Genomic DNA, 18,997 nt, shown 5'->3' with positions numbered 1-18,997 from the left:
CATCATCTAAGACAAAGAGTATTGGTATTATTAGTAATGGCTACTTGCCAAATCGAAAATATTTGTTATTATTAGCGTTGATCAGAAGAGAAATAGTTTGCCAAAGTCGTTGACGTCGCTTATCAACCGAATACGCTGGGGTCTATAAGTTACCAGACTGCGGAGTGATACAGATGACGAGAATCAGAGCCAAAAAGCAACACTTTCCTTGACAGCGGTCAAATATGCTGGACGTGAGCATTCCACTGCATTGAGAAGAGCCGTGTAATAAACAAAAATAATTGACAGCTGAACGTTAGGAAGGCCCATGCAAGTGAATGGAGCAGTCTACAGCATTAAGAGCCGTGTAATAAGTAAGGGATAATGTATAGAATGCCATAATCGGGAAAATAAGCCCCGACAGGGCGACGGGTCCCCAGCGTCCCCGGTCTAATCGACGTCTATGGCTCCAGCAAAAACGTATCGAAACTAGAAAGAATTGTATAGCTGTTCTCCAGACCCTTCTGCAGGGCGAACTCAAATCGCGGGTAGAACGTGCGGGGCTACCCAGTCAAGGGCTGTCGGATGCCTTGCTCAAGGGCACCTCATCCGTGGATTTTTTCAGGATTCGAACTGGCCACCCTCCAGTTACCAGTCCAACTCCTTCACCAGTATGCCACGGATGTATGCAACACCCCAAATCTAAGGAAAAGAGTTGTTTTTATATGTCCCGTTTAAGCAATTTCACATCTATTCTGTTTTTAATATTTAAGTTCTTCCTGTATTTCTTGCCTCTACATTACAATCTCTAACTGTCCATGCAAGATTGCCCCTTGGCACAGTATAGTACATGGCTCAAGGGGCTGAATGTTTTGTATAGCACACCCAGAAACGGCAAAAGTCCATCCACATGTTTGAATAGTTACTGCCCAAGCAGCACTACAGAATAAGTGACCATTATGTGATATCCATCAGCTGGTGTCCTAATATTGAGTGTATGTCATGGTATCCATGGGGACTTGTGTGCTCATTTTACGCACCAACAGGGAGAGAAAAGTTTCGTTAATGTTTGTTGGTCAGACATGTTTGTTGTCAAACTCATAAAATGAGTTTACTCTATCTTCCCTCTGTTCATCCCCTTCAGAGAGAAACGCTTTCTTTGGCACCTGGAGCTCATCTTTCCCCAGAGCAATACACGGTTCAGTGAGAGGAGGTAAGTCAAATTTAGCACATGCATGTTTCTTAACCATCACGAGCATCATGTAACTTGAAGTACAGGTGAGTTACTTGAACCTTATGTTTAACAGTTTGCGGATTAAACACATTGAGCCTACTATTAGGGCAAGTCTTTAACTCATGCCATTACATTTTCATTTTGGAACTTACGATTATAAGTGGATGAGGCTTTAAAGGTGACATATGTTTTCCAACAAGTAAACATAGTACGAGCTCCAGATTATTATTTATTTTTTTAATCTTGCCTACCGCCTCTCTGTTTCAGTCCCCTCAGAATGTGCTGTTTCTGGTGTCTAGCTTTAAATACAAACGAGCTGCTGCCCATTGCATACAAATGAGCTGTCGGGAGTGAACCAGAGCATGGAGAAGAAGTGATTGTTGCCGTTTGCGGACTCCCGGAGCTCTTATCTATATAATAATAATAATCATCACGGCCAAAAGCTATGTGCGCCTCTGAATCATAAAGACTGCGTCTGATGTCTCTGGTACTTCCACAACAAGTAAAGACTTGTAGTGGGGGTTATCTCGGCCATGGTTGAGAAGAATTTGGGGAAAGGAATTTTAGCTTTGACTCTCTGAAGTCCAGATTAGAAAGAAGAAAGGGATTGTACTCCTGGAGCACAATCGGCTAATAAGAGTGCTGCCAGAGCTCCCCCGCCGGAAATGAAGGACTGCCACCGGAGAGCTCCGGCGACAGTCCGGCAGCTCTGGCGGGGGTAGCTCTGGCGGGGGGAGCTCGGCGGCAGCTCCGGCGGGGGGAGCTCGGCGGCAGTCCGGCAACTACACCGGACTCCCTGCCAGGCCGTCACATCGCAAACGGACAAATTAGATATTTCTTTTTTGGAATCTCCCCGCTTCTGATATGCTTGAACATCTCTGCCAGCGCTCGTTCGCTGGTCCACAAAAAAAAGCAAAGGCATGTACAGACTTAAAGTTTGTATGCATGTGGCAGCACCAGACACCCAAAATAACACCCCAAATCCCAGGAAAAGTGCTGTTTTCATAATATGTTCCCCTTAAGGCGAGACACGGCAGGTGAATACGATTTTTTTTTTAACTTACAGATATCTTTATGAAACTTTACCGGTTGATTAGCCACATGATTAGAAGAAGAAAATGCATTGGAAGTTTTCTGTAATTGTATGTTAAGATATGCTAATTAGGCTATATCTAATAAAATACGCGCAAATATGCATACATTTTGAAACGAAGAATCAGACCATTGGAAAAAGCCAGGCTCAAAATATTTTTTTTGTTGCTATATTAAATAGAAAAATATTTACAAAGGGGATTATGGATATCTCCTTTCGTTATCCAGTTAATCAGAAAATACTGCCAATGCCTTAAAATTTTTTATTGCCGCCCTATTTTTATGCATAAAATGTCATGTAAATCAGGCCAAGAATGATATATCAACAAATCCCACTGTAAAAATCTTCATATAGTAACTGAGAATAAGATTCTAAAGTTTGGTGCATGTAGGTGCTACAGAAGTGGAGATTTCTTGCTTGGCGTGTGAGGAAAAACTCATTTTGAGAAAACGGCCTTTAAAGATTCTTATGGCAAAAGCTAACCAGGAAGCTTGAGAGCATACCACGTGATACATTCGAACCAATCGTCCGGTCGGAAATCGAGTCCAGCCAATCAGATATCAGTTTTATGTTGTGCAGCAGATCGAGTGCTTTCCAATGATACGGAACACATATGACAGAGACCGGCTGTAATTTGAAACGGTGCGTAATAAAGCAAACTTTTGGTGAATCTTCTGTAAAATTCAGAGGCGCAAGTTGACAAACTATAATAAAACAAACACCTAAATGTTTCGTTTTGACTTTCTTTTTTTCTTTTGTGCGAAACATTACATGTTAATGGTGCAAAATAGCCCAAAATATCAAAATTGACCAGTGACTGAAAAATCGATGATTTTGCCTGCCGTGTCTCGCCTTAAGAAAGAGGATCTAAGTGTCGTTCTACAGTTGCCGGTCTACGGCGTTATATATCGATTAGTGCAGCCAAATCCGAAACATACAATTCTGGCTACACAAAATACTTGAGATCATTGGTTCTCAAACTGTGGTACATGTACCACTGGTTGTGTGCGATGCACTATTTAGTATGCAGAGGGATTTAAGAAAAAATGTACAATTAAAAAAATATATATGATAAACAATGTCTAAATACTAGGACGAATGGAAATGTATTAAACATAAGATCAGTAAAATTAGGTTTAAAATAAGTTGTGCCTTTCCCGTAATATTTGTTTCAATATCAACCTGTTTAGTAGTCAGGGTTGTAGCGCGCCTAAACATCAAAGATTACAAGCTAAACTGACGACCAGATATAATCTCTAAATTTATGAAGGGTTCAAAAACGTATGTTCGGGCAGGAGGAGAATATTTCGAGCAGAACTGTAAATAACTGACAGTGAACCGTGCACAGGTATGTGGTGGTATGCGATGATGTTTTTCGAAATGTTTCCATGAAACCATGCCATCTCAAACGTTATCTTACAACCGAACTAACGGTGCTGAAAGAAAAAACTGGATTAAGAAAACGTGTCGGATAGGGATGTAACGGTACACAAAAGTCACGGTTCGGTACGTGTCTCGGTTTTGAAGTCACGGTACAGTACAGGACGGTACGGTTGAAGTTAAAGGGCAACTTCACCCATTTCACATAAGCTTTGTATTTTTGAATGGTCTAGCATCATTCCCTTATTTTCTGGAGAGACTGGAGAGATCCATATCGATCCCCAACACTTCCTGTTTTCAATGACGCAATATGACGATTTTTTGCGTACAAGAAAATAGGAAGTGTAAGAGGCCCCCCTCTAGGGGGTGGGACCCACTGACGCTACAGACCTATTAGAGCAGTGCCAGTGGGTGGGACTTCACCAGCAGAAACTAACATCCACAGCGTCTGAAGCTAAGATAACAGAGGCTGTTGATAAAACTGAAGTACATTGGCGGAGGGTACTGGATCTGACATAGAAGATGGCTCCATGCAAAAGTTCACCATTTCGAAAGAAATACAAACGAGGACTACCGTATTTTCCGCACTATAAAGCACACCGGATTATAAGGCGCACCTTTAATGAATGGCCTATTTTAGAACTGTTTTCATATATAGGGCGCACCGACTTGAACAGTTGGGCGAGTACGGCATCCAACATGCCCGGATCCCTCTCGTCATTATCCGAGTCAGTGTCGCTGCTGTTGCCTGGCAGTTCAGTGATTATTCCTGCCTTCGGGAAAGCTTGGACCACAGTTGAGACTGTTATATCAGCCCAGGCATCCACGATCCATTGGCAGATAGTGGCGTAAGTCGCCTGGCGCTGTCTCCCCATCTTGGTGACGTGTGTTCGCCTTCTTGGCCCCGTCCACACGAAGCCGATTTTTTGGGTGAAACCGCATAAAAAAACGCTTTTGGTGGACACGGGCTACGGCCACACCAAACGTGTGTAACGTGCCTAACTTGACGCTTGATCATTGTGTGTCACAAAAATGGTTCAACGCACCTGTGGCTGCGCTGGATTTAGGAGTCCGAGGTAGGAAACCCAAACGCCGCCGTGTTTGGGTGCATGATAGAGTTTAGATCGGGTTAGATTAAATAATCTCGGATATAAATAACAATAATCGGGTAAAATAACTTCACATGGTGTGTCTGGTGTGTTTCCAGCATTCGTAGTGTTGATCAGCAGATAGTCCGCCAAGACGTTGAGGTTGCTTAGCAACCAGAGACGCTGTCCATGCAAGTGAATGGAGCGTTCCCTCTTCGTCATAACTATCAAACCAAACATCCTTCACATTCAAAGAACGAACATTATGAAATTAAAATGCACATTTCTCGCTAAAAATGTTTACATAAACGCATTTGATGGTGTAACTATGTTACTATTTCCACCCAGAATAAAGAAAGATGTCGGCCGTATGCTTCTGTGCAAGCGTCACTACTCTAGTGACGTCGGGTCAAGCTCCACGCTGATTTGTTCCATTAGTAGATAGAACAAGGAGGTGTCCGATAGGCGGAGATGATCAGCGGGAGTGGCCGCCAGCGAAGCTGTGCATGGTGGGAGTTGTTGTCTTCAATCCACAAGCGCCAAAAAGTCACTTTCTGCCTTTTCTCGGTCAAGACGGCACCAAATTAGAATTTTATTTTATTATTCGACTACATATAGGACCCAATTTCAATACATATTCATGCCTCCACCGGTGAAATGCTCCTTTAAGGGGAACATTTAAAAAAACTCAGTTTGTCAACAACGGAGAATCTCCGTAGATCAGCAGAAATGAAAACACCAATAAACTTGGTTATGGCATTGGCATTTCTGAATTCCCAGACAGGGATTGTTGTAATAGTGTTGTGAGCTGGGTTTGCACAGGGCTAGTTTTTATTCACAGCAACGGTGATAGTAGCACCTGGATGGTGCCTTTTCAAATGCGTGAGCATGTTAAAGTGCTGTACGGAGAGCGGAGCCCTCTACAGAGTTACGAGCTACGTAGCCGGAGAGCCTGTCGGAGATCCTCTCCGTAACTTATCCAATATTTTTTAACTATCCTTCAACGCAACGGAGACGGCAAGGACTGTGATTGGTCCTCTCACAAAATCATTTCCGGAATCACTTCTCTGGTTTGACTTTGCGCCTTATTTACTTTATCACATTAAGGACCACTAAAAAAAACGAATACGATTTGAAAAGCTTTGGAAGTTTATTTACAACACTGCTTACATGGTTTGTAGTCAACTTGTAAGATTGATCGGGCGGCGAATTGCATTACGTGTCAGACATCCCGACGGAGAACTGCGAATGCTCGAGGGGTCTCCGTAGTTACGGAATCAGGATTACGGAGTCAGAGTAGTATACTTTGGCTATACGGTCCGGGGGGAACTCCGACTTCATGTATTAAAATCTGCATCTCAAAGCCTTTACATTAGCCATGTTAACGCTATGTACGCCAAATTTACGCACCGCGGTCCACCTCTGTAACCACCCAGAAGGGCCTGTACCGTGACGGTTCGGTACAAATACGTGAATTGTTACACCCCTTCGCCCAAACCCTAACCCCTACCACTAAAGCCTACCCTTTAACCCTACCCCTCGCAAATTCTTCCCCTATCAAATGGGAAAACCCATCAAGACATCAGACATCAGTAGCCGTTGACGGCGTTTACTTAAATAGACGCGACAAGTTTGTTGCCGGTTGTTTTGTGTTTCAAATACCGGCTTCAGCTGTTGTGATTTTTCTTGCATGGGTTTAAAACATATTTTTGCTGTCTGAGAAGGCATCAACAATCACATTTTATCAATAACTTTTTCAAAGGGGCCAAAAAAAGAGAGACCCTGGAACATATGGCAATCATTGGCCCATTTTGTTCAACAAAATTGGACATGGTAATATATCCAGTACTGTCATGAACTATCAATGTTGTAAAGTTCTCTATTAACCAAGTTCGCGATAAGCACATAGTAGCGATTTTGGGTGGTTGTGCTTGTTATAAAGAAAATGCCTATGCTAAATTGAAACGGCATAATAATAATAATAATGCGATGGTCATCATTTATTTAATGATTTTTAACATAGAAAACACTTCAATTTGTGGTTTTTAATCCTGTCGTATCTTTCGCCCTTCATCCTTCCTAGGATTTTTCTTGATTCTTTATTTTCTCGCAAGGTATTGCGGGAGTAAGTCACAACCCGCGTTTGTTAGTCTGCCCATTGAAATTCGTACTTTCAAGGGGTTTTAAGCCCTCCCCCTTGGCCCCTACCCCTCGATAAAATGACAATTGGGACAACGCTACCTTTCGCGTGAACGCGCAAAAGTGAGGGGTGAGGGTTTGGGTGAGGGGTAAATTGGGAATCAGCGCAAGTCCACGATTCAATTGTCAAATATTACTCATTGATGGCCGACGAGAACAATTGGATGAGAAACCCATTAAGCATTGAAACATCTGAAATGCCAGAGGACTTCACTGTTCACAGCAGGAGACTTTAACAGAATTATCATGTGACAAAGGTTTGAAGCAAATTCAACAGCCAGGTTGATGCTGAGTCACACCTGAGGCTGAAGCTGACCTCGATAGATCCAGATATTGCACAACTGTGTTCGCAGAGGCAGGCGCCCCCTTCTCATTAGGGGGGCAGTTATGAATGTGCTGGCCGACTTTGAATATTTATATTCAACCTAACATTTCTCAAACCGGTTGTTGGTACCCAGTTGTTCTTAATGTAATGACTTGCTGTGTGTTTATTTGTCAGTTATAGTGCTACCCCTTTGTACAGCTGGTATAAAAGGTTTGAGCACCACTCCCTTACAGTATTGTAAATTTACTTAACTCCAAAGTTTCACTATTCACTTTTTGTAGTTTACAATGGGTACCAACCATGAAATATTTTGCATCACTTGGGTACGTCTTAGCGTTGTGTGACTTGTGGCACCCATTGTAATCTAAATCTACTATAATGTTGGCAAATGAAACTTCATTACTAAAATCTTTCAGACTAACCCAACGGCAAGCTCAACCTCGCCTGTAATACGAGGAACACTCATATTTTCGTAAAGGGATACACCAAGATATCAGGAGCGGAGTTTGCTTGATAAGCATTTTCTTTCCGCTAACCGCGGTCAATTGCTTGCAGAGTTACATAAGCCTCGCTCGTGTTCATGCAAGGGCAATTCACTTTTTTTGCACTCTACAAAGGCACAAATTTCAGCGCTGTGAATTTTAGGTTACCTGTGATGTGCCACTGACGGGATTCCCCCGCCGAAGTAGTGCAGAATTCTGTATTTTAAGCCAAAAATGCGTTAAATCCCTGAGTGATTTTTTTTCTTTGTTAACCTGTTAAGCCCTAGGCCTATTTCACAGGCCTCCTGCCCGAAATGACATGCCCATAATGAATAGAGTATGCCTTCACAACTACAAGGGATATATGAATAAAGTTGGTTTCAAAAAGAAGGTAACACCTGTGAGGTGGCTGCAGAACATAGTAAGAAATGTCAATTTTAAATTTTCGCCTAGAGAAAACACATTATTTAGAGTGAATACCACCTTGAAACTATGGGATAGTAGCCCATAATCTTTAGGGAAACATATAACAACATCTGATGAGTACCCTGTTCCAGGATAAATGCTAATAAAGTGATTTTAGAGAGGTTTTAGTACAGGTAGGTCCAGACGGACTAAATGGTGCCTTTTGGGCACCATCAGTGCCATTTGACCTTTCTAAGGTACCAGACTGTAAAACTAATTTTATTTCACTGACATATCACTATAGGTATTCATTCCATCCAAATTCAACAGTTTTGACTTGTTTTGAAAATTCAACCAGACCTCTACATTTTCCCAGTCAAAGAAAACCATACAATCGAAATGAAGTTTGACTCCAACTGGAGCAGATATATTTGAGAACAACATATAATAAAACCAAACTGTAAAAACAAAGGTAAAACTACAATCACTAGGGATAAAGAGATATATATATATATTAGGGATCGACCGATACCGATTTTTTAGGGCCGATACGATACCGATATTTTTTCCTCAGCCTTAGCCGATACGCCGATACCGATTTTCTTGAGCCGATAATTATTATTATTTTTTTTTTTAATGGAACATTTATTGAACTTCAATATAAAAAACAATATGTAACAAATAGTAAAAACAGGTGAAGTAGAACAAGTAAGAACAAGTAGATGAACAATATTTAACAAATATTAAAAACAGGTGAGGTAGAACAAGTGAAAAAAATAAATAAAAAATCTGCGAAAATCAGCCGCGTATCGGCCGATACCGATACACGTAAAAACCGCGAATATCGGCCGACCGATATATCGGTCGATCCCTAATATATATACATATATATATAAACAGAGGTGGGGGGGCTGACGCTGGAGCAGGAGCAGTCGATGAAGGTGGCTCATAATCAGCATCATCATCACTGTGGAACCCAAGAAGAAGAAAGAAAAGAATAACTTCAAACAGACAAGTAACAATATGTTGGAGTAAACAAGACCTGTACTGGGGAAGTCAACTAACAATCCAGTTTGCACCAGTTTGAGTGTGCATTTACTAAATTCATTGCAGGATAATAAATCAAATCCAAGTTTATTCATCACTTGCACAGCAATGCTTGGTTTGCTAGGTCCTCTCAACAATGAAAAAAGGAATAAAGAGAAGAAAGGATAGAGATAGTATCAAATAAACTATGTACAAAATATTGATGATGATAATTGATGCAAATAATATCATGAATATAAATATAAGGCAAATGCCGCTTTTCCACCGCACATGTAGCTCGACTCGACACGACTCGACACGACACGACTCGACACGGTAGCAGCGCGGGTGCTTTTCCACCGCAAATAGTACCTCCTGGACGTGGGCGGGGTCGGCTGCGCGAAAGGGCAGTGACGTATTTGTGTACGCGACGCAAACAACACATACGCAACCCACACATGGACAGAACCCACATAACAACAATGGAGGACATCGATCGCATTACTATTATTAGCTGGCATGTTGAAGAAGTTGGAGAAGTGGAACATGTTGGCTGCGGCGCTGCTATGGATGTTACCAGCATGGTTGCCATGTCGCTCTCGTGACTTCGTCACACTCTCTGGCCAATCAGTCGCCGGCCGTCTGCCGACGTCACCTTTTAGCATCGGCTCAGCTCGCTTGGAACCTAGAGCGAGTAGGTACTAGAAAAAGCAGCCACTTCAGGTACCAGATACCATGGTACCGCGGTGGAAACGCAAAAAATGCGAGCTGAGTCGAGTCGTGTCGAGTCGTGTCGAGCTGGTACCATGCAGTGGAAAAGCGGCAAAAGAGTACCGGTAGTGAGTGTGTGGAATGAGTATAGTGAGTAGATTGATCGATAGATAGATAATATCTAATAAGGTGATAGATAGTCAATTTGACACCAAATCAATAAGTAATCGATAACGGAGATTACATACCTTTCAGGTGATGGAATTCGATATTCTGAATCACTGTTGTCCGTGTCCAGTTCTGGCAACAGCAAGTCACTGTCGTCAGACGACGACTCGAGAGGGACTACAGTAGCCCCACTGTCGCTAGTAATGATAGCGAATGCCTCCGCAAAAGTATAGGTCTTTCTCCTGCCTGCCATTATTTATTAAAAAATAATAACAAATAGAAGAAAAAGGCAAGAAAATACAAAATAACTAGCTAACTACTAGCTAACTAGAAATGCAAACGATGTAATAAGCGTGTAGTAGGGGCGTATGTCTCTATCTAGCCGCAGTGTCTGAAGAGTGTTCAGAAAGTTCTCGGCGCTTCTGGCGCGAATTATGCTGACCTTCCAGTCAAACCCTGGAAGATATCTTGGGTATCCATTGGTCAATTTGGATGATTGACCCCTCTATCGAACCGTTAGAGCCAATAGAGTCGAGGGACAGTCAAATCGAGGGACCCAAATTCATGCAAAAAAAACACTATTCGCCAATCAAAAGTATCACATTGTATAACGTTTTTTATTTGTTTATTTATTTTGCTCTTCTTTGGCTGCTAGTTCAGTGAGTTTTCGTCGTAGAGTGATGAGTGATATCATTGAAATCTGTGAAGCCTCAGCTTTCATATGACATATAGTTTGTTTGGGTGGCATGAAGTAGCGAAATCGGCGGCAGCCAGTATGAGCGCATGCACGTTTTGCGTGTTTTGCTATGGGCTCATTTAGTTGCTTGGTGTTAGAATTGTATTTTTTTTAGGTAAAAACGGTTATCATGGGCTTTTAGCCGAGTTTCTTCCCGTTACGTGGGTATGCACCATGGACATGTTGGAGCATGGTGGTGCTGTTTACAGCTGTTTACAGCACACGTTGGCGCAGCTGCCCCCGCCCCCGGGGGCGCTCGGGTTTAAGAGGTTAATGGAACTTGTTTGGAATAAGCGACTCTTTAGAAAACCTTGAAAATCTTTGGGAAGTAATTAAAAACGTGTTTGTAGACAAACTAATATCTTGTATGGATATCTACATACAAGCTTTTTCTTTTAAGCATCATTTCATTAACCATTTATTTGCTTGCTTGTGATTCTCTTTCAAGGGTTTCTGATGGGCAAACTATCCAGCAGATCCTAACTTCATATGTACACCCTTCAAAGTCAGACCCTGTCAAACGCCAAAAGTAAGCTTTCTACTTATTTTTATTATTTAAACGCAAGCTTTATATTTATCTGTATGACATATATGTGTTAAGGTTAAAGTGCACAATTTAAAGTCAATTTTGTAATTGATTAAATATAAGCCTAGTTTGTTTAGCAAATGTTTCAAGTGTCTTGTCCCTCCTCATCTCATCACAATACAATTGTTTATGGTTATTTTAATTACTCAGTTCTCACTTTTATTACATTGTTATGGTGGCTGTTCCACTTTATTAACTTCCCTTAAATTACTTATTGTCCACACTAGCAGTTCAGGCTCAATTTAGTGCTTAACACACTTTAGTATAAATATCCTAACCTAGATCACCAAAAACTAGCTTTTTAATACATTTAATGTCTCGCATTGTTTTACTTGGGAACCGTTGGCCAACTGAACCTTTGCACCCCTAGTGGGTTGAATATACCCCACATGTTCCTTTGGATCTTCAAGACTAAACTCACTCAACAGAGGCTTTTTTCGTTTTTAGCATGTCATTTAGGGGACTTTCAATATCAAATAATCCTCCTAGGAATTAATATTATTCCTATTGCAAACCTTTGTTTCTTCCTTTTTTGTCTGCTTTCTTTTACCAGGTAAACTTGTGCGGGTATTAAAAGGGATTTGCCTAGGTCATTACATTATTGACCATTTTGAAATTATAAAATGATTGAAGACGTTTGATATCTGGGGGTTTGCTGAGGCCCATCAAAACCTTTTCACTTCCTCCTATGCAGCATACACTACAGTTCAAAATTTGACAGTAGCGCCAAGATCGTTTATTGGCCTGTGGCATGTGCAACCGCGACCACTGACATACCATGGCATATGCCGTTCAGGAACGGCATATGCCGTTCCGAACAATGGTATATGATACCAGCACGCCCCACCTCCTCCCTATAATTTCACGACAAGTATTGCCGTAAATATAAAGCTATATATATTTGGTCTTTATGACACTATCACAACATAACGCCGTAAATAAAGGGATTTATACGTTACCCTTGTCCGTTCTGTTGTTAGGATATGTGCGATCTGTTTGTTGCTTTTGAAATGAGAGATGCTTTTGAAAACAGCCGGACTTGCTCCGGTGACGGTAGTTAGCCTAGCCACCTAAACAGGTCTGACTAATCGATAAGAGATTTAGAGCTATGACTACAGAGGCAGGTCTCTATATCTACCAGTGGGTGGCACTGTAGCCTATGGCATAATTTTTTTCGCTTGTGTTTTATCAAGGTGTCGTAGTAGCGATCGATATCAGAGATATAGAGCTATAGTCTATAGCTGTGTTCCAAATCGTTCCCTATACACTCACTCACTATTCCCTATATAGTGTTCAGGATTTGTGCACTAATGTAGGGAACGAACAAACGAGAATTCGGACACTACGCTGAACATTTCTAAACGTCCTTTGCATCAGTGAATGCGCCGGGTATTTGTGTGACGCAGACAGATGCGCCCACATCATGTAAACAAACCGGGCACTCACGAGGAAAGCTGGAGGTTGTATTGATGTTGAATGTTACATTTCCTTGTTCAAGTTTTTTGTTAAATCCCAAGTAACTAGTTGACATTTCTAATCGAAAGCCGGAGACTCCATCATTAAAAGTATTCGTTTTCTCGGTTATTAGGGGTCCAAGCCAACAGGTTGGATCCCTATTGTTTTTGTAAGGATTTTTTTAGGGGTCCAAGCCAACAGGTTGGATCCCTATTGTTTTTGTAAGGATTTTTAGGGGTCCAAGCAAAAAGGTTGGATCCCTATTGTTTTTGTAAGGATTATTAGGGGTCCAAGCCAACAGGTTGGATCCCTATTGTTTTTGTACGGATTATTATTCCTATTATTATTATTCTTACCCCCCTAAAAGTGGGCCCACACCCCAAACCGTAAATGGTGCCGACACGCAAATTGAATGACTAGATCCAGATCTCTTCGGACTACGCAGACGACAAAATCCATACACGCCGGTCACTAGGTGGCGCTATACCAAGGGAAAACGCGTTTGGGGCTATAACTCCCACACCGAACCTCCCACAGTCAAAAACTTGTACCCACATATCCACTGGAGTCTGCTGCATCTTTTGGCATAGGCCACGCCCATTTGCGTCTATAATTTTTTTTCGCAAAATCGCGAAAACCGCAAAACTGCCTTTTCCCTACTCCTCCCACATTTCTTGACCAATTTACACAAAACTTTGCACACGACATCTTCAGACGCACACGAAAAGAAAACCCCGCAAAACTTTTTGATCCGACCTTCGACGACGAAACGGTAGCATTTTTAATATTTGTTTATTAGCTACGTTTTAAGTCGAAAATCAAAAATCCAGAAGAAATAAAGAATTAGACATCGGATCGAGTCCAAATTTTACACACATGTCGGTGCTAACCTTAATGACGTTCGATAAAAAAATCGGAAAATTTCGCCATTAGGGGGCGCAATAAACGAGGAAATTGTGTATCTTCTACAAAATTTCGCCGCGAAAACGCTACACTGACTTCTCGCTACTCCTACCACAGTCAAATCCTTTGTATCCACAGGTTCAGGGTAGCGTTTTGAACACATGCTTCGCGTTGTGCCGGCGAAATGCACATTTCTTGTCGCGTTGTGACGGCGAAATGCACACTTCTTGGACCCCTGCATAACTGCTTGCAGTTCTAGTTAGGGGTCCAAGCCAACAGGTTGGAACCCTATTGTTTTTGTAAGAATTTTTTTAGGGGTCCAAGCCAACAGGTTGGATCCCTATTGTTTTTGTAGTGTTTATTAGGGGTCCAAGCCAACAGGTTGGATCCCTATTGTTTTTGTAAGGATTATTATTATTAGGGGTCCAAGCCAACAGGTTGGATCCCTATTGTTTTTGTAGTGTTTATTAGGGGTCCAAGCCAACAGGTTGGATCCCTATTGTTTTTGTAAGGATTTTTCTTATTAGGGGTCCAAGCCAACAGGTTGGAACCCTATTGTTTTTGTAAGGATTTTTCTTATTAGGGGTCCAAGCCAACAGGTTGGATCCCTATTGTTTTTGTAAGGATTTTTCCTATTATTATTATTTCCCCCTAGAAGTGGTACCACAGCCCAAACCGTAAATGGTGCCGACACGCGAATTGCATGACTAGATCCAGGTCCGTGAGTTCTAGGCAGACGACAAAATCCAGACATGCCGGCCACTAGGTGGCGCTATACCAAGGAATACGCGTTTGGGGCTATAACTCCCACACCGAACCTCCCAGAGTCCAATAACTTGTACACACAGATGCACTGGAGTCTGCTGCATCTTTTGGCCTAGGCCACGCCCATTTGCGTCTATGAATATTTTTCGCAAAATCGCGAAAACCGCAAAACTGTATTTTCGCTACTCCTCCCACATTTCTTGACCAATCAACACCAAACTTTGCACACGGCATCTTCAGACGCACACGCAAAGAAATCTTAGACAGTTTTTTGATCCGACCTTTGACGACGAAACGGTAGCATTTTGAATATTTGTTTATTAGCTAAATTAGACGTGGAAAATCAAAAAACCAAAAAAATCAAAAATTAGACATCGGATCGAGTCCAAACTTTACACACATTTTGGTGCTAACCATAGTGACGTTAAATAAACATTTTGGAAAATGTCGCCATTAGGGGGCGCAATAAACGACGAAATTGTATATCTTCTAATTGGCCAAAGGAATGTTCTTCAAACTATGAGGGAACCATCAAGGGGCAAACCCGAGTCTATATAAAAATTATGGCCAAGAATTATTAATGTGGGCGGGAGTTATTTGGAAAAGGAAAATTGTCTTTGGAAAATTTCGCCACAAGAGGGCGCAAAAAAACGACGAAATAATACATCTCCTAATTGGCCAATGGAATGTTCTGAAAACGCGTTTTGGGCTATAACTCCCACACCGAACCTCCCACAGTCAAAACCTTTATATCCACAGATTCACTGGAGTCAGCTGCATCTTTTGGCATACGCCGTTTCTCAATTTCCAACACATGCTTCGCGTTGTGCCGGCGAAATGCACACTTCTTGTTAGGGGTCCAAGCCAACAGATTGGATCCCTATTGTTTTTGTAAGGATTTTTATTAGGGGTCCAAGCCAACAGGTTGGATCCCTATTGTTTTTGTAAGGATTTTTTTTATTATTATGTGTACCTCCCTAAAAGTGGGACCACAGCCCAAACCGTAAATGGTGGCGACACGCGAATTGCATGACTAGATCCAGATCTGTTCGGACTAAGCAGACGACCAAATCCAGACACGCCGGTCACTAGGTGGCGCTATACCAAGGAATACGCGTTTGGGGCTATAACTCCCACACCGAACCTCCCACAGTCAAAAACTTGTACACACAGATGCACTGGAGTCTGCTGCATCTTTTGGCCTAGGCCACGCCCATTTGCGTCAATGAATATTTTTCGCTAAATCGCGAAAACCGCAAAACTGTTTTTTCCCTACTCCTCCCACATTTCTTGACCAATCAACACCAAACTTTGCACACGACATCGTCAGACGCACACGCAAAGAAATCTTAGACACTTTTTTGATCCGACCTTCGACGACAAAACGGTAGCGTTTTGAATATTGGTTTATTAGCTAAATTAGACGTGAAAAATAATAATAAAGAAAAATCTAAAATTAGACATCGGATCGAGTCCAAATTTTACACACATGTCGGTGCTAACCTTAACAGCGTTTGCTAAAGAAATCGGAAAATTACGCCCTAAGGGGGCGCAATAAACGAGGAAATTGTATATCTTCTAATTTGCCAGAGGAATGTTCTTCAAACTCAAGGGAAACCATCAAGGGGCAATCCCGAGTCTATAGAGAAAATATGGCCAAGAATTATTAATGTGGGCGGGAGTTATTTGGAAAAGGAAAAATGTCTTTGGAAAAATTCGCCACAAGGGGGTGCAAAAAAACGACGAAATAATATATCTCCTAATTGGCCAATGGAATGTTCTGAAAACGCGTTTTGGGCTATAACTCCCACACCGAACCTCCCACAGTCAAAACCTTTATATCCACAGATTCACTGGAGTCAGCTGCATCTTTTGCCATACGCCGTTTCTCAATTTCGAACACATGCTTCGCGTTGTGCCGGCGAAATGCACACTTCTTGGACCCCTGCATAACTGCTTGCAGTTCTAGTTAGGGGTCCAAGCCAACAGGTTGGATCCCTATTGTTTTTGTAATGATTTTTTTTATTTTTATTATTATTATTCCCCCCTAGAAGTGGGCCCACAGCCCAAACCGTAAATGGTGCCGACATGCCAATTGCATGACTAGATCCAGGTCCCTGAGTTCTAGGCAGACGACACAATCCAGACACGCCGGCCACTAGGTGGCGCTATACCAAGGGAAAACGCGTTTGGGGCTATAACTCCCACACCGAACCTTCCACAGTCAAAAACTTGTACCCACATATCCACTGGAGTCTGCTGCATCTTTTGGCATAGGCCACGCCCATTTGCGTCTATAATTTTTTACCTTCCACAGTCAAAAACTTGTACCCACATATCCACTGGAGTCTGCTGCATCTTTTGGCATAGGCCACGCCCATTTGCGTCTATAATTTTTTTTCGCAAAATCGCGAAAACCGCAAAACTGCCTTTTCCCTACTCCTCCCACATTTCTTGACCAATTGACACAAAACTTTGCACACGACATCTTCAGACGCACACGAACAGAAATCATGTAAAACTTTTTGATCCGACCTTCGACGACGAAACGATAGCATTTTGAATATTTCTTTATTAGCTACGTTTTAAGTCGAAAATCTAAAATCCAGAAAAAAAACAGATTAGACATCGGATCGAGTCCAAATCTTAGACACATGTTAGCGGTACCCTTACTGACGTTCAAAAAGAAAAGCGCAATAAACGAGGAAGATTCACACTCCAGATTCACTGGAGTCAGCTGCATCTTTTGGCACACGCCGTGCCCATTTGTTTTGAACACATGCTTCGCGTTGTGCCGGCGAAATGCACACTTCTTGGACCCCTGCATAACTGCTTGCAGTTCTAGTTAGGGGTCCAAGCCAACAGGTTGGATCCCTATTGTTTTTGTAAGGATTATTATTCCTATACTTGCCCCCCTAAAAGTGATACCACAGCCCAAACCGTAAATGGTGCCGACACGCGATTTGCATGACTAAATCCAGATCTGTTCGGACTAAGCAGACGACAAAATCCAGACACGCCGGTCACTAGGTGGCGCTATACGAAGGAATACGTGTTTGGGGCTATAACTCCCACACCGAACCTCCCACAGTCAAAAACTTGTACACACAGATGCACTGGAGTCTGCTGCATCTTTTGGCATAGGCCACGCCCATTTGCGTCCATGAATATTTTTCGCTAAATCGCGAAAACCGCAAAAATGTTTTTTCCCTACTCCTCCCACATTTCTTGTCAGACGCACACAAAAAATAAAATTCGAACACTTTATTGATCCGACCTTCGACGACGAAACGGTAGCGTTTGGAATATTGGTATATTAGCTAAATTAGACGTGGAAAATCCAAAATCCAAAAAAATAAAAAATCAGACATCGGATCGAGTCCAAATTGTACACACATGTCGGTGCTAACCTTAATGTCGTTCGATAAAAAAATCGTACATTTTCGCCACGAGAAAAATTCTCTTCGGAAAATTTCGCCACAAGGCGGCGCCAAAAAACGACGACATTGTATGTCTCCTAATTTGCCAATGGAATGTTCTGAAAACGCGTTTGGGGCTATAACTCCCACACCGAACCTCCCACAGTCAAAACCTTTATATCCACAGATTCACTGGAGTCAGCTGCATCTTTTGGCACACGCCGTGCCCATTTGTTTTGAACACATGCTTCGCGTTGTGCCGGCGAAATGCACATTTCTTGTCGCGTTGTGCCGGCGAAATGCACACTTCTTGGACCCCTGCATAACTGCTTGCAGTTCTAGTTATTAGGGGTCCAAGCCAACAGGTTGGAACCCTATTGTTTTTGTAAGGATTTTTAGGGGTCCAAGCCAACAGGTTGGATCCCTATTGTTTTTGTAAGGATTTTTCTTATTAGGGGTCCAAGCCAACAGGTTGGATCCCTATTGTTTTTGTAAGGATTTTTCTTATTATTATTCCCCCCTAGAAGTGGGCCCACAGCCCAAACCGTAAATGGTGCCGACACGCCAATTGCATGACTAGATCCAGGTCCCTGAGTTCTAGGCAGACGACAAAATCCAGACACGCCGGCCACTAGGTGGCGCTATACCAAGGAAAGACGCGTTTGGGGCTATAACTCCCACACCGAACCTCCCACATTCAAAAACTTGTACCCACATATCCACTGGAGTCTGCTGCATCTTTTGGCCTAGGCCACGCCCATTTGCGTCTATGAATATTTTTCGCTAAATCGCGAAAACCGCAAAACAGTTTTTTCGCTACTCCTCCCACATTTCTTGACCAATTGACACACAACTTTGCACACGACATCTTCAGACGCACACGCAAAGGAATCGTCGGACAGTTTTTTGATCCGACCTTCGACGACGAAACGGTAGAGTTTTGAATATTTGTTTATTAGCTAAATTAGACGTGAAAAATCAAAAATCCAAAGAAATCCAGAATTATATATCGGATCGAGTCCAAATTTTACAGACATGTCGGT

The 18,997-nt window shown here is 42.2% G+C and overlaps 1 protein-coding gene across 1 annotated transcript in view; it reads left to right on the top strand.

The window, feature by feature from the left end:
- The window catches only part of znhit6 (zinc finger HIT-type containing 6), a 139,647-nt gene that overhangs the window by 67,289 nt on the left and 53,361 nt on the right, over positions 1-18,997 (top strand). Inside the window, exons 6-7 of the mRNA XM_060066919.1 lie at positions 1,124-1,192; positions 11,275-11,355. Coding sequence (XP_059922902.1) covers positions 1,124-1,192; positions 11,275-11,355 — 150 coding nt within the window. The remainder of the gene's footprint in view (positions 1-1,123; positions 1,193-11,274; positions 11,356-18,997) is intronic.

This window comes from Gadus macrocephalus, chromosome 12 (genome assembly GCF_031168955.1).
Source record: "Gadus macrocephalus chromosome 12, ASM3116895v1".
Taxonomy (NCBI): domain Eukaryota; kingdom Metazoa; phylum Chordata; class Actinopteri; order Gadiformes; family Gadidae; genus Gadus; species Gadus macrocephalus.
Note: the sequence above shows the minus strand (reverse complement) of the source record. Positions and strands in the feature narration are given on the sequence as shown.